General features: G+C 51.2%; 1 protein-coding gene across 5 annotated transcripts in view; it reads left to right on the top strand.

Annotated features, from left to right (window-relative positions):
- Positions 1-13,174, top strand: part of MACF1 (microtubule actin crosslinking factor 1) — a 1,146,281-nt gene that overhangs the window by 1,072,348 nt on the left and 60,759 nt on the right. For all 5 annotated transcript variants that reach the window (XM_085648361.1, XM_085648360.1, XM_085648359.1 and 2 more), the window contains 2 exons: positions 4,001-4,075; positions 4,501-4,518. In XM_085648361.1, coding sequence (XP_085504487.1) covers positions 4,001-4,075; positions 4,501-4,518 — 93 coding nt within the window. The remainder of the gene's footprint in view (positions 1-4,000; positions 4,076-4,500; positions 4,519-13,174) is intronic.

The following is a 13,174-nucleotide window of genomic DNA, read 5'->3' as shown; positions in this document are numbered from 1 at the left end:
ACCCACCACCTTTGGAGGTTTCATGGTCTCCTCTTCCAAAACGGCTCCTACCTGCCCTTACTGTTCTAGGTATGGTCCGGTATATACATATTCATGCTCCTGGCTCGTTCTGTCTCTACATAATTGTATGTTTATACATTTATGTCTTCATGCCGGTTGCCTTGGTATTCTCTTCCTACGTAGCTACCTCTTGTCGAGGCTGTGACGTCTGGCCCAATATCTCCATGTGTGGGGGGGCTTTTCTGAGTTGTTGCAAGTTAGCCATGGCTTCCTCCTTGCTTCTGCTTACTGGAGTGGTTTTCTAAATTGACATATGCTCCCTTTTTGTTGTTCGACGCTGTAAGTGTCTTTCTAGAGTGTTGGTCTTGGATTCTGAGACTTTTCCCACCTTTCGTTACCGTGGTGCTTTTTGGGCTTTTCCTTCGGATATGCCTACTCTTGTTGCAGCTACGCCTGCGGGACAGTTCTTTTGATGGCAGTGGTCATTGATTACTGTCTACAAGTCTATGTTGTGGGTTATTACTCACTTTGGCCTTATGCTGCCCGGTCGGGCACTCTTCTGTTCCTGTGTAAGCTACTTTAAGGTCTCTTTGGCCTTTTTCCGGCGAAATATTCTACATGCTTCGGTGGTCGGAGATTGGTGCAATTGTCCCTCCTTACCCCTTTTGGGGTTGGGTGTGCACTTGGCATGCTTCTTGTCCTGCTTGGTTTTTCCCTACACATTGCTCAGGTTCTGCCTCTTGCCTTTGGGCTCTTACCACCGGCTCTTTCGGCTTCCTTCTGTAGGTTAGTCTGTTAGGCGCTGGTTACATCTCTTCGAGTTCTTTTCAAGCTTGGGTCAATGCACTTAACGTGCGCCATTCAGCAGGGAATGATCCTTCTTCCTCTCTCTCTATTCCCTTGCTCTGGTGTAGGGCCCATGCCGTTCTACCTGTCATTTTTTAATACGGGTATGGTGTGGCGCCGTTCTGGCATGTTTTTCGGATTTCTTCTATCCTGTGACTTCTGCCCTTCGTGCTGTTGGGGTTGCTGTCGGGCTGTTCTGCCACAGCTTCCCCCCCCTTATCCGTCACTCTGTTGCCGGATCAAATGCTTGGCGCTTTCTGTTGTCCTGACGCAGACCCGCCCCCCCCTTGGGGTATGGCTGTGGTATCTATTCTAAGTTAAGGAATCTGCGGCTAGATGTCTCTATCAGATGTACGAGTTACTTACCTTCGGAAACAATGTATCGGTTGGAGACGTTGTCTAGCCGCAGATTCCTTAACGCCCACCTGGCCTCCCCGTTCTGCGAGGACCTTGTCTAGTGGTGTTTTCCACTGGCCTCTTCGGTTGCCATTGGGTTATATCTCAAAGGGTTTCAGATTGTTGCACTCCCCTGGGTGCTTTCATATACAGTTCGCCTCTGCTGGGGGCTTCTTTCTGTTATATGGTGCCTTTGATTTGCAAGGATATTCATTTTCCTCTCCAGTTCCCTTCCCTTCCGCCTGCTCTACTACCTCGGGGTCCTGGGCTCCTTGTGGTTATCCTCTTTGAGGGTCTGTTGTGCTCTGTTTCCTACCTCTGTTTTTAGGGGGGAAGGGCCAGTCTTCTCATTCTTTCCTACAGTGAACTGTTGTTCTTTCTGTGTTCCATTCTTAGTGGACGGCACAGTTCCACATGGCACTATTAGTCTGTTTCTTTTTTCGAGATAAGGGCTTCCGTTTCGCTTGCGGGGCTTTTTCTCTCGGCTTCCACTTATATGTGTAGGCAGTGTCTATTCTGTCTTTCAGATGGTGTCTCCCACCATCCTCCTCCTTTATTCACGGATTTTTCATCCATTGCACACTGTTCCCATTCTTTCACAGTTTCTGGTTGGTGGCTCCGCGTTGTGCCGCGGAAATCTTTCTCCGAAGAAAACTCACGTCAGCACGCCGGGAGGGACTTATATGACCTCGCTGACGTTACGTACGTGGACGACGTCAGGGTGGGGTCGTGTGGCGACGTCCCCCGGCGCGCAGAGGTGCTGCTGCTAAATTTTTTCGGATCCAGTCTCACGCCTGGGGGTATTCTAAGTTAAGGAATCTGCGGCTAGACAGCGTCTCTACCAGATACATCGTTACCGAAGGTTAGTAACTCGTACTTTTGAAGGGCCTTGGACATATGTTCCACCCATTCTTTAATTATTTCTCAGTGGGACCTTAGTTTGGGCCTCACATTCTTGATGTGTGCTACTTTCCAGTCTCTTCACAGTTGTCCTCTCCAGCTTCTTACAATTAAAGCAGCCTTACTCGTTGCAATTACATCTGCTTGGATGGTGAGCGAGCTGTAGGCTTTGTCATTCAAGCCTCCCTTTATCTTGGTTTACCCTGACAAAGCGGTGCCTCGCACTAGGGCCTCTTTCTTGCCAAAAGCGGTCACACCATTTGCCCACCTTTTATGCTCCTCCACATTCTTCCAAGAAAGGGGAGCGACTCCACCAGCTGGACTCAAGAAGAGCATTGTTGTTCTACCTTGACTGCACCTGAGAGTTCCGGGTGGACAACCAACTCTTCATGGGGTATGTTGGTGCAAAGAAAGGTCGGGCGGTGCAGAAGCACACCATCTCTTGGTGGGTTGTACTCTGCATCAAGATCTGCTACGCACTGGCAATGAAGCAGCGTCGTCCTCAAGGCTTACATGCTCATTCCACAAGAGCTAAAGCTGCCACCACTGCATTAGCACATGGACTTTTGGTCCTGGAAATATGTCAAGCAGCAACGTGGGCAGTCCTGCACACGTTTACTAAACATTATTGCCTGCACACTTAGGTCCGAAATGATGGACACTTTGCCTGTTCGATCCTGCAGGGCTTCCTAGTTTAAATGTGTCCGCAGCCCCTCCTCCTAGTATCGTATTGTTTGGGTATCTATTCAAAGGTAAGAAATCTTCAGCTAGAAGTCTCTATCAGATGAACAAGTTACTTACCTATCTGTTAGAGACTATATCTAGCCTCAGATTCCTTACCGTCCCACCCATCTCTGCAGATTTCTAGGGTGAGGGTTGAGTCCTTTCAGGGCCATGGTTTTGAAACACCAGTGTCAGTGCAGTCCATGGCTCTGTGCTTCTGGTGTGGAAAGTTGTGAAAAAGTAACTTATGTCAGCACATATGGGTGGCGCCTATATAGGTACCTCTACGTTACTTCAGCGCGGACGACGACAAATGTGGAGCCGATCGACTCCACCTACCGGCATGCAGGGGTACTGCCCGTAAAATATTCCAGATCCAGTCTGACGCCTGGGAAATTTAAAGGTAAGGAATCTGCAGCTAGATAGTCTGTACCAGATAAGGCGTTACTGAAGGTAAGTAGCTTGTTCGTTGTGTGACGCTAGGCTGGTCAATATGGCACAAACAATTAGGAACACTAATAATGTGCAAAATCTGAAAGCATTTCAGGAATCGCCAATACCAGAATTTGTAGACCTACAACAATTAATTATTATTAACCACAGTATTTATGGTTTTGAATCTGTATCAAGCCATCACAATGAATGTAAATAAGTGTTAACCTGGTCATAAAGAAACAAGAAATCAATTCTTGAAGAACATTATCGATCCTCTGACGATTTCAGTAACATTTTGTATGTATAACTTAAGGCTTAGTAAAAAGATGTTTACAATTGTTTTTATAAGAAATATTAAGCCGTGGTTAAACATGGTTTGGAATTCTGCACATTGGTGATGCCATTTGATGTTTTGACCATCATTCTGCCCTGGGTCTTCCAAAAGGTACAGAGGGTGTGTGTAGCTTTTCTCACTCAGCTCAATTTGCACCATTAGGACATTAGCACCAAAGTTGTGTTGGCAGCTTAACAGCCCTGCTCCTCGGTCTTATGTTGCAGACTATGAATTCTTAGAGGAGGTTGAAAAGAGTAGCACAGAAGAGTACTTGAGCACATCAGCTTTTGATGTTGTTGAAGATGCAAATGTGTGAACAGTTAGCAAGCATCCTTCTGAAAGGTTTTCACTTCTCTAATCCCACAGGTCACACGGCAAGTGGCGCAGTGCAAGTGTGCAAAGAGGTTTCAAGTGGAGCAGATTGGAGAGAACAAGTACCGGGTAAGGAGTGTGTATTGGGGTGCATATATTGAACACTTATCTACTCCCTAAAAGATGACTGCCTGACCCAGTTTCACAGGGGCTTGTTTCTGTCTGAAATTCATACTCCCCTGGAAATGATCACTGATTTGATGGTTGTCACCAGAAATGGAAACCTCTTCCTTACACTAGACGCCTATCTGAACCTCCGTGCACAGGGTGTTTGGACAAATCAGTGAAAAGGGAACTGAGTGGGAGGGACCCCTGAAGGTGCTTTGATAAAAAGAAAAGAACAATACTGCTGCAGCCTTGTCTGTAGGGTCCTTTTACTTCTACGGGTTCACAGGATCCTTTACAACATGTGGTGTTTTGTTCCCTATTCGTTTCCATGGACAACCTGTTAACGTTCACCTGTTATTTTTTTCCTTCCTCTTCTCTCGTTCTAGTTCTTCCTTGGCAATCAGGTACAGTGCACCATCCTGGCATCCTATCCACATTCCATTTCATAATGCATCACAGAAATATTGTGTTGTGATTAACAGTAACACGCCAATCTTCTCAGCTTGTTTGTTGTGGCGGCTTGTGGTGACTGGGTGCATTCTGTCTCTTGCCAGATATTCAGTAGGAGACTGATACACAGACCTCTTCGAGCTCCAGAGAATATTGTCTTTCATTTAAAATTGGCTCCTGATAAAAATGCTAAATTAGACCAGAAGCCCTCCAGTCTAGACTTCGGTGCCAGCGAGCAGGTTGTGTTGGTTCACCAATGCATGGCACTAATTGACATAGAGATAATTAATACCCACACACTGCCTGTGAATGCAGCTCGCGCTGGGTTCCGCCTGCCTGAGAATGCTGCTCTCGAGACATGAGGCTCTGCCTTGCTGGTGCCCAAGGATTTGAGGGATGGCTTCAGGCTTGGAGATGAAACAAACTTTTAACGACTCAAAGAGACAGTGCAGCACAAATGGCAGTGTAACGTCAACTTCATGGAGTGCGAGTGCTGTGATTAAGCCCGGCTGTACAGAAGTCTGCTTCTCCATTATAGAGTGTCTCTCTGTTGGAAGGCAGCAACCAGGGCATTGTCTGTTGTCTAAATGCTCAGGTCATGGCCGATTTGGTTTGTGTATCAGTATCCGAAGAGGTATCAAATCAATACTTGTAAATCAGTAGTCTAGTGTGTTCATGGGATGATGTTGTATAGTAGAGTGGTAACGATAAAATGACTGCAATAGCTACAAAAAAGTGTAATCCACAGTGATTGCAATATAGCGGCATGACTAGCAGTGGGGCAATCATGTTCTGATGTGGCTGTTTCAATCGTACATTGTAGCTATTTTGCAATCAATATGCAACAGTGAAATTATAATGTAACATAGTGGCAAAATCATGCATTGGTGTAAAAGTAGAGCATGGGCTATATATCTCCCTTCCTAGTGCAGAGTAGAACATTGGTTGCATAACGTTCATATAATGCTGTGGAAAATGCACGTCGCTACTCTGAATTTGTCTAAGACAACTGCAGCCTCACAGAACTTTCATCTAAAACTCATGTCCATCATTAGGGTAATTCTTACATTTATACCGCTGTTTGCTAACCATTAATTGTATGGGAGGTTCCCGGATTGTGAATGCGTCTCCAAGAGTTGTTCATTCTCCTCCGTGGAGCTCAGCTTCAGGTATGACAGAATGGGTGCCCTTCTAAACCAATAGATGCAAGTGTTGAAAATGGTGCAAACTACATAACAAGTACGATTATTTGACAACTGGAGACAAGCTGTTGAAAGCAGTTTGAGGGCCATATTTTTACAAGACCACCAGACCTTCTTTGATTTCCCTAATCTTTCTATTGACACTAATTTATCAATGTCCTGCAGTGTGAATGCTATCCCACAAACTCAGCAACCCGTCTCACTTTAGTAAACTAAAATTGATTTGTTAATATTCCATGCTGTAACTGTACCTGACAGAAAATAGAGAGCCCATGCATACCCTAATTTAGTCCTCGGTTCTTGTAGACAAGTCAGGCAGCGCAGAGATCAGCATGTAGCCACATGAATATGGGATCTGAAAGAAACACGTTAGTTAGATTCCTCACCTTAGAATATCCCCAGGCGTCAGGCTGGATCCGGAAAGATTTTTTGTAGCAATACCCCTTGCGCGTCGCTAGGCGTTGTCTGCGGCTCCGCGTCCGTCATTTGCGTCGTGCGCCGGAATGACGTCGTCGGAGTACTTAGACGCCGCCCTCGCGCGCTGACGTCAGTTCTTCTTTTTTCCGCGCCAGACAGCGCCGATCCGGGAAGAGCTTAGTCAATTTTTGACTAAATTTTTTTGACTCTTTTTGGTCTTCTGTCGACTCGACTCTGGTGCCGGTAGGATGCCTGGGTTTAAAGCCTGTGACTCCTGTCATCGACTGATGTCGGTGACGGACCACCATCGCCGGTGCCTTTACTACCTGGGGGCCGACCACAACGCAGAATCGTGCCCCGATTGTCAGGCCTTGACCTCGAAGGCTAGGCAGGAGCGGTCCCGTAAGCTTCTCGAGCTTCGGCACTCAGCTCCGCGCCGCTCACGGTCCCGGTCCAGGAGGAGGTCCAAGGACCGGTCGCTCTCGGCCATGAGGGGCCTGGCTCCGCCGTCGACGCCTGCCGGCGCGCCTTTGGGCCCCGCGGGCTCGACAGGGCGACCTCACGTGCCGGCGGCTCCGGCGCCGTCGACGACTTCGGTCCCGACGCCGCAGGTCCCCGAGGGATCCAGGCCTGGATCTCTGCCGGCGCCGGTCGACCTCACGACGCCTCCTCCGTCGACACCGGTTCCGCCCCCGGTGCCGTCTCCGGACGACGCCGTTCCCCGGTTTAGCCCCTGTCCGGGCCCGGCGCGGCGCCGTTTGACGCCGATGGATGAGCGTTTCATCTACCGCCCGGCTCCGATCATTCCTCCTGTTTATCAGGAATCGGATGACAGGCGACTGGGAGGGGTCTGAGGACCCTCTGGCCATACAGGGCCAACTTTCACAGGACTGGGCAGACGAACTGGGGGATGCCAGTGGTCTGGACACTTCCCCAGACGCTGGTTTCATCTCTCCTCCGACTGTGGCCTCGGAGGAAGGTGCAGCTTTTTCAGTGGTGCTGCGCAAGGCGGCCGCAGCCCTGGGGCTGGAGCTGCCTGCTGTGGCCGTGAGGACTAACGTCCTCACAGAGGTGCTTCAACCGTCAGCAAGCTCCACTGAGCCTCTGCTGCAGTTCAATGAGGCCCTCATAGACGTTCTGCAGGGTGCTTGGCCCAAGCCCGCCACAGTTCCTCCTGTGGATCGGAACGTGGCCCGGCGCCACCGCCCTGCTCCGGGCGACCCCAGTTTCCTGACCCAACACCCCACCCCGAGAGTCTGGTTATCCAGGTCTCCACTTCCCAATCCTTCCCGTCCGCCCCTCCGGATCGGAAATCCAAGAGGCTCGAACAGTTCGGAAAGAAGCTGTTCTCTTCCCTGAGTTTGGGCCTGCGGTCTTTGAACACAGCTTGCCTCTTGGACCGTTTCTCCCACTCTCTGTGGGATACGGTGGAGGACGTGCTGCCCCTGTGTCCGGAGGAGGCCCGGACACGTCTCTCCCAGGCGCATACTGATGGGTGAGATGCAGCACGGCATGCCATACTGTGTGGACTAGACACCACGGACTCACTGGGTAGGGCGATTTCCATCACGGTGGCGCTCCGGCGCCGCACCTGGCTACGGTCCACGTCTTTTTCGGGGGGATGTACAGAGTTCCCTAATGGATATGCCCTTTGATGGCACTCGCCTTTTTGGTGAGAAGGCGGATTGTGCGCTGGCTCGTTTTAAGGACTCCCGGGCTACGGCCAGGTCCTTGGGTCTCTCGGCCCCAAGGCCGCAAACTTCTGCCTTTCGCCCCTTTCGTGGCCAAGGAAGGGGCGCCTCCTCACGTCCGCCTAGCCACCGGCCGCAGACCTAACCTGCACGCGGTCGCAGACGTGGATTCCGCCGTGGCGGTACAGGAGGACAACGTGCCGGTCAGTCCACATCCACCACGGCAGCATATGCCTCAAAGCCCTCCTAGTCCGAGCTTTCAGGCCCATTCCACGCCAGTGGGCGGCAGAGTTCGCCATCACCTGCTCCACTGGTGATCCATCACTTCGGACAGGTGGGTGCTGCAAATCGTCCGAAGGGGCTACTCCCTCCCTGTCGAGACGACCCCTCCAGCCATGCCACCGCAGTGCCACCGTATATCGGAGGATCACTTGAATCTTCTGCGGGAGGAAGTTACGGCCCTCTTGGCCAAAGAGGCCGTCGAGCGCGTTCCTGGTCCAGAAGTAGGCCGTGGTTGCTATTCCCAGTACTTTCTGGTTCCCAAGAAGGGCAAAGGGGGCCTACGCCCTATCTTGGACCTCAGGAGCGTCAACGCCTTCCTCCGGAAGGAACGGTTCAAGATGCTAACTTTAGCTCAGGTTCTGGCTGCCCTCGACCCTGGAGACTGGATGGTAGCGTTGGACTTGCAGGACGCCTATTTTCACATCCCCGTCCTGCCGGCCCACCGGCGTTACCTGCGGTTCACGGTGGGTCAGGAGCACTTTCAGTTCACCATGCTTCCCTTCGGCCTCACCAGTGCCCCTCGGGTGTTCACGAAAGTGATGGCGGTGGTCACAGCTCATCTGGGCAGATTGGGGGTTCCAGTCTTCCCCTATCTCGGCGACTGGCTGTTGAAGGCGGGCTCGCCCCAGCAAGTCGTGTCCAGACTATGGCCGACCTCCTGCATTTGCTGGGGCTCTCCATCAACGTCCCAAAGTCACACCTGAGTCCCTCCCAGAAGCTCCTCTTCATCGGAGCGGTTCTCGATTTGGCGCAGTTCTGGGCTTATCCTCCGGAACAGCGGGTCCGGGATATTCAGGCTCTGATTCCCATCTTCCGGCCTCTATCCTGGGTTTCGGTCAGGTTGGTGCTGCGGCTTCTGGGGCTGATGGCCTCCTGCATCCTGTTGGTGCATTATGCCAGGTGGCGAATGCGGGCTCTGCAGTGGGACCTGAAGTTTCAGTGGGCACAGCATCGAGGCAACCTGTCAGACCATGTCTTAATCTCGGAGGGCACTGCGAAACAGTTACAGTGGTGGCTCAAGGACCACGATTGGGTCAGGGGCAGATGCCTCTCCCTACCCCAACCGGAGCACGTAGTAGTGACGGATGCGTCCCTCCTGGGATGGGGGGGCCATATGGGAGAGGCGGAGATCAGAGGTCTCTGGTCTCCGGCGGAGTCTCAACTCCATATCAACCTTTTGGAGCTGAGAGCTATCCGGCTTGCACTGAAAGCCTTCCTTCCCTCTGTCCGGGGAAGTGTCGTGCAGGTGTTCACGGACAACACCACCGCCATGTGGTATTGCAACAAACAGGGCGGGGTGGGGTCGTGGACCCTTTGTCAAGAGGCTCTGCGCCTCTGGACATGGCTGGAACACCAGGGCATCATCCTGGTGGTTCAACATCTGGCGGGCTCTCTGAACGCCAGAGCGGACAAACTCAGCCGCCGGTGCATGATGGATCACGAATGGCGTCTGAACTCGGACGTGGCGCAAGGTCTCTTTCTGCAGTGGGGAGAGCCTCGGTAAGATTTATTCGCCACCGAAGAGAACGCGCAATGTCAGCAGTTCTGCGCATTGGAATTTCGTCGCGAGTGGAGTTGCGGTCTGTTGTACGCCTTTCTGCCTATACCACTTCTGCCCAGAGTGCTGAAGAAGATCAGGCGCGACCGGGCCCAAGTCATCTTAGTGGCTCCGGATTGGGCACGAAGGTACTGGTATCCCGAGCTACTCAGTATGTCAATCGATCCTCCGATACGACTGCCTCTTCAGGAGGACCTTCTGTCGCAGCAGCAGGGGACGGTCCTCCACCGAACCTGTCCAGTCTCCACCTCCATGCGTGGAGATTGGGCGGCGACAGTTGATGCCATTTGACTTGCCTCCTGAAGTCTGTGATGTGATTCTGGCAGCCAGGCGTCCCTCCACAAAATCGGTATACGCCTGCAGGTGGAACAAATTTGTGGCATGGTGCACAGCAAAGGCTGTGGATCCCCTTTCCGCCCCTCTTTCTGAGGTTCTACTCTTTCTTTGGCCCAGCAGGGCTCTGCTCTGGGCACCTTGAAAGGTTATCTTTCTGCAATCTCTGCTTTCTTACGGCTTCCTGATCAGCCTTCTCTTTTCAAGTCCCCTGTTGTTTCTCGCTTTCTTAAAGGCATTACTCACATGTTTCCTCCTGTCCCCTTCGTAATGCCTCAGTGGGATTTGAATCTTGTCTTGACCTTTCTGATGTGCGCTCCCTTTGAGCCCTTTCACAATTGTCCACTTCGTCTTCTGACTCTTAAGACTGCTTTCCTGGTTGCGATCACCTCGGCTAGACGGGTGAGTGAGCTCCAGGCTCTGTCATCTAAGCCCCCGTTTCTTTCTGTTCATCCGGACAAGGTTGTCCTCCGGACTCGTCCTTCTTTTCTTGCGAAAGTGGTGACCCCCTTTCACATCGGGCAATCGGTCACTTTGCCCACCTTCTTTCCGCCTCCGCATCATTCGAAAGAGGAAGAGAGGCTCCACCGTCTGGACCCAAAACGTGCGCTGTCCTTTTATTTGGACCGCACCAGACAGTTCTGGGTGGACGACCAACTTTTTGTTGGATACGTAGGTGCTAAGAAGGGGAGAGCCGTAAACAAACGGACCATCTCACGGTGGGTCGTCTTGTGTATAAAAGTTTGTTACTCCTTGGCGAAAAAGGACCCTCCTGTTGGGCTGAGAGCCCATTCTACTCGGGCCACAGCGGCTACTACTGCTTTGGGACGGGGTGTCCCTTGCAGGACATCTGTCATGCGGCGACGTGGGCCTCACTGCACACGTTCGCCAAGCACTATTGCCTGGACAGCCAAGTCCGGAAAGATGGCTTCTTTGGCCGTTCTGTTCTCCAGGACTTTCTGGTGTGATCTTGGTTCGCAGACCCTCCACAGGGGTTGATATTGCTGGGGTATCTAATCTAAGGTGAGGAATCTAACTAACGTGTTTCTTTCAGATGAACAAGTTACTTACCTTCGGTAACGATGTATCTGTAAGAAGATTAGTTAGATTCCTCACCCACCCACCCATCCTCCCCGTTCTGCGAACTGACATCTAGAGTTAAGGTTATCCTTTTCAGGCCCCTAGATTTTATTTTTGGCACCAGTGTCGGTCTTTTGCATGGCTCTGCGTTCCTGGCACGGAAAGCTATGTACAAGAACTGACGTCGGCGCGCGAGGGCGGCGTCTAAGTACTCCGACGTCATTCCGGCGCACGACGCCGACGACGGACGCGGAGCCGCAGACGACGCCTAGCGACGCGCAAGGGGTATTGCTACAAAAAATCTTTCCGGATCCAGCCTGACGCCTGGGGATATTTTAAGGTGAGGAATCTAACTAACTAATGTTTCTTCCAGATACATCGTTACCGAAGGTAAGTTATGTTATGTTATGTTAATAGACATTTATAAAGCGCACGGTCACCGGAAGGTTTCATGGCGCTAATTGTTGCAAGTTACGCGGCGGGGAAGCTAGTCAAGTGAGAGCGCAAACAGCCATATTTTAAGGGCCTTTCTAAATCCCATTAAGTTTTCCTGCGCTCTGATGTCTAGGGGTAGAGAGTTCCAGAATCCAGGCGCTAGGTACGAAAACCTGCGCCCCCCCTAGCGTTTGAGTTTGATGGTAGGGGTAGCAAGCAGCCGGAGGTGGTAGACCGTAGGTTGCGACGAGGGATATGTTTCACGATCAAGTCACTAACAAATTTGGGGTTTCTACAGTGCAGGGCCTTGAAGATTAAACATCCGGTCTTTAAAGCTGCACGTTGTGTAATTAGGAGCCAATGAAGTTTAGCCAAAAGGGGTCTGGCAGAATGCCATTTAGGTTGCTGAAATATTAATCTAGCAGCCTGGTTCTGCACTATTTGAAGGCGTCTGAGCAAAAACATAGGCAGGCCAAGGTAAATGGCGTTAGAGAAGTCAAGGCGAGACAGTACGAGGGCTATTACTGCCTGGATGAGGGCCGGGGGGGGGGTGAGTAAGGGAGCAATTTTCCTAATTTTCCTCAGTTGAAAGATGCATGAAGAGATTACAGTCCCCACCTGTCTTCTAAGCGAGAGGTCGGTATCTAGGGTGACTCCGAGGCTTTTTACTGAGGGAGAGGGGATGGGGGGTGGTCCAAAATCGGGTGGCCAAAAATGGGGCCCCCACATGATTGCGCTTTTTCCCGTTAGGACTAGCTCGGTCTTGCTGGGGTTGAGTTTAAGGTGGTTGATATTCATCCAACGCTGGATGTGGAGCATGGTAGCTTGGAATTATCCAGTATTAGGGGTGTCTTTCATAGATTCACATGCCTGAATCATTCCCCGTCGTCGAGACGGGAGCCTCCGGTACATAAAAAAGTAATGTCCTATAGACATACATAGAGAAAAATAGGCCTAAGGGCCTCCCCTTAGCCGCCTATCATAGTCCTTATGTAAAAAGGACCAAACTCCTAGAGCCAGCCAATCAGCTATCACCTCCCTCTAGAACCTTCCTGGCAGGAGCCTCAGTCCCTCAGATTTTCTACCGCACGTTGTGCTAGGGAGTCTCCAGCCTGAGTTCTCCTCAGGATTTCTTTCAAACCAGATTATTCACGATTTTTGGTGACTTTCTTCTTCAGGATTTCAGCACTGACTACTTCAGGCCTCTTTTTGCTGCAGTGAGTGTTTATTTCATCTACAACTCCTGGCATGTCTGACTCCCAGAAGAAAGCCCTTTTCAGGGCTTGTTCTTCATGTGGGAAGAAGAGGCTTCATGTGGACGACAAGCATGAACTATGCTTGTATTGCCTTTACCCGGATCACGTCCCTAAGGACTGCAAGATATGTAGGTCTTTTCCACTTAAGACCTTGAGAGACAGGGAGGGCCGCCTGCTTATCTGGCTGGACAGGCTCAAGGACAAAGACAGTGTGGTGTCCTCAGAGGCGAGCTTTTCCGGAGCTTCTGAAGTCTCCCTGAAGAGGCCGAGGGTGACATCTCCTGGCCCCTCAGACGCTCCTCCTAAGAAGACGCACAAAAAGTCTTCAGAGGCAAGATCTTCGAGATCCTCAGCGT

Source organism: Triturus cristatus, chromosome 3_2 (assembly GCF_964204655.1).
Source record: "Triturus cristatus chromosome 3_2, aTriCri1.1, whole genome shotgun sequence".
Lineage (NCBI taxonomy): Eukaryota > Metazoa > Chordata > Amphibia > Caudata > Salamandridae > Triturus > Triturus cristatus.
This window is presented reverse-complemented; position numbering and strand designations above follow the sequence as displayed.